The sequence below is a fragment of the Wyeomyia smithii genome, chromosome 2, assembly GCF_029784165.1.
Source record: "Wyeomyia smithii strain HCP4-BCI-WySm-NY-G18 chromosome 2, ASM2978416v1, whole genome shotgun sequence".
NCBI classification, from domain to species: Eukaryota; Metazoa; Arthropoda; class Insecta; order Diptera; family Culicidae; genus Wyeomyia; species Wyeomyia smithii.
Genome location: NC_073695.1, coordinates 249,293,927 through 249,299,926, shown reverse-complemented (window position 1 = coordinate 249,299,926; position 6,000 = coordinate 249,293,927). Strand labels below are relative to the sequence as shown.

The window sequence follows — 6,000 nt, the reverse complement described above, 5'->3', positions numbered from 1 at the left end:
GTGTGAATATAGTGGAGTTCAATCATAGAATATGATGGAGTTTAAATTGTTATTAATTATCGCCACATAGGATACATAGGTTAAAAACAATAATAACAATACACTAAGGTAGCTTTTAACGCGGTTTTTTTACGCGGATTCCGGAATTTACGCGGTATTTTTTTGCCCGGATTTCGATTTCCCTTCACTCGGGATGCAAAATTAACGATGGTTTTTTTTTACGCGGATTCAGGAATTTACGCGTTTTTTTACGCGGATTCCGGAATTTACGCGGTTTTTTTACGCGGGTTCCGGAATTTACGCGGTTTTTTTACGCGGCACGTATCCCCCGCGTAGAAAGCGACTTTAGTGTGATTAGTTTTTTTCGGGACTTAGATCTATCGAGTTTAGATCTGAGCTTGGGCTGCTTTTTAAATCGAAATTGAAAAAAATATGTGAACAAGAATAAAATACGGTGGAGTATAATAGAGTACCCTCAGAGTAACGCACAGTAATGTGATAAATCACTTGGCAGATGAAGAAGCCTGACGTCGCTTCGCTTTTCAGTTACATTTTATTTTCATTTCAGATATAATTTTTTGTCTGTGACAAATTGCCACATTTCCTTCGCGTGTACCGGAGAGACACTGACCGGCAAGAAGTGTGTGGCGTAGTGTTTGTGCTAAGGTGCGACTCGCACACCCAATCCTAAATACACGAAGGAATCCTTACTGTTAAACCAGGATAGTGATTTGATTTTGTGTTTTTTTTTTGCTTTCTGCTCCAGCAACGACAGCAAACATCAGCTTAAAGTTTACTAATAATCAGTTTCGCTGCCTTACCCTAACCTGCTATAAGAGCTTGGTAAGGGAAAGAAAAGTAGTTCGAGTTGCTTTTACACTTAATGCTGACCGGTCGCGTCACCTACGATTAGTAAAAGTTTTATCCCTTTTGATTTCGGTGTGTTACTTCCTGCACCAGACCACACAGACTGACTGGAAAGGTGTAAAGTTTCTGTTCCTTGCTTCACTTTTGTCTAAATCTGTACTTGTGTTTGCTGTAGAAGAAGGTTGTCTACGATAGCACATCTGTTTCCGGTTTGTAGTAAAAGGGTTTTTGCTGTTTTGCTACTTTGTTTGGATTTTGTTTTGTTTCCTATAGTTTTTTTGTTCTTTTCTTCTTTGCTCAAACGATTGCTGATGGCAGAAAATATCTATTCCTATGTTTATATAGTACACTTCCCGATTCACTACTGCTTCTATATGTAGCCAACTATTCGACGTTGAAATTTATAGAGACGCTTAAAAGCGATAAAGAAGAGAAGATTTGTGTGTGTGTGTGTCTGTGTTTTTTTTTGTTGCTGCGCGGTAAAATGTTTGCTCGAACTTTTACTCTTTTTTTGGTTGGTTTGTGTGTTTTTTCGAAGGCGAGGAGTTCGCTTTTCCGGTTGCGTTTTTTTTTGTTTTTTCTTACTATATCTGTTCTGAGATTTAATCGATTCAGTCATTTATAGCTTACAGTGAGCGGGGTGAATGTGACTGTGTCAGTGTCTGTGTTTTACTGTTCCAACGCCAGGATGAATGAGTCTCGTTTTCGCTGTTCGATTTTTTTTTGTCTACGGTTGTGCGCGGTAAGTGGAGGGATGAGGAGTTCTTCCGCCCGCAGATATGTACCGGAGAATTTAGTGGACGAGGGAAAAGGAGAATCGAAGTGGCTATAATCTTTTTCCTATATTTACAGACTTTATTTCATTATTGGAAAACTTTTCAATCTGCTGACTCGTTCTGTACATCTCAACACAAAATTTCCTATGAATCTGATATGATTTTTTTTATTTACTACGACTGTTCCACCTTGGGTGGAAGTTTTCCTCGTTTGTGAGAAACACTCGCTAGATGGGAAATTTGTGTGGGTTCCGGTACACCCATAAACTCAAGCTGTACCAGTTCAAGGGGTGGGTAGTTGCGAAAAAGACAATCTTACGAATCGAAGGACACAATCCGGCCGAGAGTTTTGATCAAAACTATCTGAAGTATGGTATAAACAATGATAGCTTTTTTCCAACTTTGCTAGAATGTTGGATCATTACACGGTAGTCTCAAGTTGAGCTATAACAAAACAATATTTGCAAGCCCTGAAAAATAAATAAGCATAACGGCGCGCACGTGGAGGTTTTTGAGGCCCAAACCTCCCCAGAAGAGATAAAGGACTTTTGATGAGAAAGTTAAAAATCTAGGCTAAGAAGAACAAAACGTTCATTAGGATAAAATCACTATCTACAAACCTGAATCCTGCGCACGGCTATGGGTAGGAGTTTCGTTCGAAACTATCAAAAATTAAAAATCAATATGAACAGTGATAACTTTTTCCCAACTTTGCTAGAATGTTGAATCATTAAAAGTAAACCCAATCCGAGCTGTAACGAAATAATATTTCCAGCCCTTGCTGAACGAGCCCGGAAGTAGAAACTGCAGGACAAAGACGGCATTATGCGAAAACGATTGTAAGCTCTTCAGTTGCACACTTCCCAAATGGGGCGACCGTTGTGCAAGGCCTGGCGATGCAAGGCAAGTCGGACCCAATTATCGCTCCAGACTGAGGACGCAGATTTTGAATGAATACCCTCCAGGAGGGGAAACAATTTCCAAAACTCATCTCGAACCGAACAATTGAATTGGGAAGAGCAGAGCCTTCTCAGACTGGGTCATGCCACTTGACAGTTTCCAATAGAAAATGAAAGATTGGATACTTCGTCCTACGGAAACAGAATCAATTAATTACGTGCCGGTCCTTCTGCGTACCTCGCAGATCGGTGGCGACTGATTTTTTTCTTTTTTCTGCTCACTGAGCTACTTTACCACTCATTTACTTAACTTTGTGTAAAGTTTCTCGGAAGTCGCGAGCTATCGGTATCTACACTGCTGTCCTGCCACCGCTCGTAGACCAGAAGCTGCTTTCCGTGTCTTCCGTTGCTCCAGGCAAAATAATATTCACCGAGGGCTTGGACGACTGACTGTCCGCGGCTGGCGGAGTGCCCAGGTTTGCCAAAGTGCGCACATTGGAAGTTAATTAAATTAATTAAAATAATGATAACGATAACAGGCGCTCTTTAGCTTGACTGCTGTTGCTGCTGCGTCTTACCATGTTTTACCAACCCGGAAGAAGGAGATCATTACGAAAGTGGCAGGCTAGAAAGAGTGGTTGAATTTTTTTCTGTGTCCTGAACAGAACGAAGGAATTACATGAAGTGCTATTTTCGTTCAGGAAATTATCTCTCCTAGTAGAAATAGCTCTGAGTTTTTTTTTCTGCCAGCTGAATACCGTCCTCAAGCGAGACTGCACATTATCAAAGTTATTACAGTTTATCAGAAATATACCTGATCAAGTTCGTTTTCCGTCCGGTTGGGGTGGGGAAAAGTGTCCTCTCTCTCTTGAGGGTGTTGTTTTTCCTTCTGCTTTTTCACTGGCTCCCACTGCGCTGTTTTTAATTGTTTCACTTTTCATGTGATGTTTGTCGAGAGGGGAGAAAACTTAACATTACGCCAACTTTGCCCATTCCGCTAACTTTGTTATATCTCTTGAGTTTTCTTCTTCTTTGTTTCACTTTCAATCAGAAATTTCAACGTAACAGATTTTACTCTAATTTTTCGCAACTTGTTCGTTTGCACACTTTACCTTGCCCACTGCTTGTATGGAATACACACACTGGTGTTTTTTAGCTTTATTTTTTATGCAATGCTTTCTGTCAGCTTTTCTTTGTATCACTAAATTTCCTATCGATATGGACAACAAGATTGATTTGACTGACTGTGTTAAATTATCACCTTCATTAAACAACGAAAGTTTTCGATTTCATCTTTGCTCGGAGAAGTTCAGTGAGTCTAAACAGGAATAAGATCTGCAAAAGGTTTCAACTATCACAATCAGTTTACAAAAAATTTCTTTACAGTATGTGTGTGTTTGTTTGTGTGTGTGTTTTTTTATCATGTGCTATGTGTGTTTCAACGTGGTGTTCGTTTGATACTATATAGACCTACTAGAGCTTAAACAAGGTGATTATTACTACTACTATAACAAGCAACATAACCTCACCTTAAACACTTCGAGAGAAAATAGTTAAACAAAACAATCAAACAATCCTCAGGCTAGAAATAAACCAATAGTTTACAGTGTATTTACAGATGACTTGTTTGCTTTTCAGTTTTTTGTATTTGCTGAGATTGAAAATAATAATACTTTCTTTCATTTTCCTACTTTGCGCTGATGACCAACGACGATGCTCTCGGTAAACTCCAGTTTACGCCAGTGAGTGCACTTTAGCCGAGAGGCAGTTGTGCAGGACGAACACCACCGGTTTTGGGCAGCATTCCATGTCCAGTTCCTAGTGGGGAACGTGAAGTATAGGATAACAGCGTTATACTAAAAATGTTTAGCAACAGATTACTTACAATTTCGGCACCATCTTCGCAGCCAGAAAAGTCCAGCAGCAGCAGCTTGTTGCCATCGTCAGCCGATCCTTTGAGCTTATCGAAGGGGTATGACCATAGGGGCTTCGAACCCACGGTACTCCCGAGGGCACTATCCAGCAGGGTGAAGCCCCGATCCAGGTGAACGATTAATTGACACGGGCGGCCCTGTGAAGAAATTAAAAACAGTAGGTTTTTACATAATTTGGTTTTGATTGTAATTCAGACAAACGAACAAACGTCCAAATCTTGATATATATTTCATGTGTCTGCACAATTTCAATTTCTAGTTACTATTATTAGTACCATTACTCATTTAATACGTCAAAAGTTAAGTAATACACAGCCTCGTAAAACGTTACTAAAAAGTACAACCACTAGTGGTAACTAGAGGAAATACTACAAGGTTTACAGCCCTAGCGTTGTATGCAAAAGTGACGTGGGACTAAACACTGTAATTAGAGGGATTTTTTTACAACGAAGTTAAAGTTCAAAAAGATTTATTTTCGTTCTTTTGCTCGCCAAGTTTTTTTTCTTTCGCTAACAATTACATTCACTGTATTACAAGAATAGGTTATATACGTATATTATTAGTCAAGTTATAAATGAAAAAAATACCATCTAACAATGTTTAAAAAATTGAATAATTTTAAAAAAGATTTTGAATAAATCTTAGACAACGGACAAAAAATTCACAAGCATTCACCGGTTCTTACTCTTCTATAAATTTGTATATTTAGGAATTTACTGTTTCGATACTTTCCAGTCACCAATATTCAGTGGATATCGAAACTGAAATGAAATAAAAATAACTTATAACTTATGACAGTTGCAAAAATGTACAACTCTCTCTGGGTAATTGATGGTAATCAGTCAAGAGATAAACTTTTAATCACCATCAGCAGCAGCAATGAAGTTTTTCCTCGATCGAACACATACAGAAATGTACGAATAAAAGGGCACCGCTGCAATACGAGTAGTGCCACTGCAGTACGAATAAAAGTGTACCGTTAAAATGTGCAAATAGAAGTGTACCGCTGCAAACATAGACGATGAGAGACCTGCGGCTCTCTGCTACACATATACTGTACGGTACTGTTGCTTTCACCAGCATGTTTTCTTTCAAGATATCAGTTTTATTACGTTCTAACAGTAGATTTAGAAATTGTTCAAGAGAAAGAGATGTTTCAAACTTTTCGAAAAATCTTTACCTTCGAGACATCAAATTAGTCTAGGTTCATGAAAGCAGACATAAATTGACCTATTGGGACGGGTAAACTCTGTCAATTTCTCTTTTGATATTGACAAAGAGATCATCAGGGAGAATGGTTGGTGTCTTTTCATGTTGTCTGTGCTAGGAATGCTCGCATGTGATTGGTTCTTGTTCGCATGAATGTTCATTTAATTTTTTTTTTTCAATTTTCAGCGCTGAGCAATGAAACAAAAGTAATAACTAGCGTATTACAAAATCATCCAACATTGTATCTAGCCAACAACATATTGGTTATTTTTACCCTCCATGTGGTTATGCTGTTATTATCGTTTGAAATCTGAC

At 38.7% G+C, this 6,000-nt stretch overlaps 1 protein-coding gene across 2 annotated transcripts in view; it reads right to left on the bottom strand.

Annotated features, from left to right (window-relative positions):
- Positions 1 to 534: 534 nt before the first annotated feature.
- LOC129720674 (beta-1-syntrophin) overlaps positions 535 to 6,000 on the bottom strand; it is a 507,412-nt gene continuing 501,946 nt past the window's right edge. For both annotated transcript variants that reach the window (XM_055672212.1, XM_055672213.1), the window contains exons 10-11: positions 4,428 to 4,613; positions 535 to 4,360 (exon numbers count right to left, since the gene is read on the bottom strand). In XM_055672212.1, coding sequence (XP_055528187.1) covers positions 4,277 to 4,360; positions 4,428 to 4,613 — 270 coding nt within the window. In that variant the 3' untranslated portion in view covers positions 535 to 4,276. The remainder of the gene's footprint in view (positions 4,361 to 4,427; positions 4,614 to 6,000) is intronic.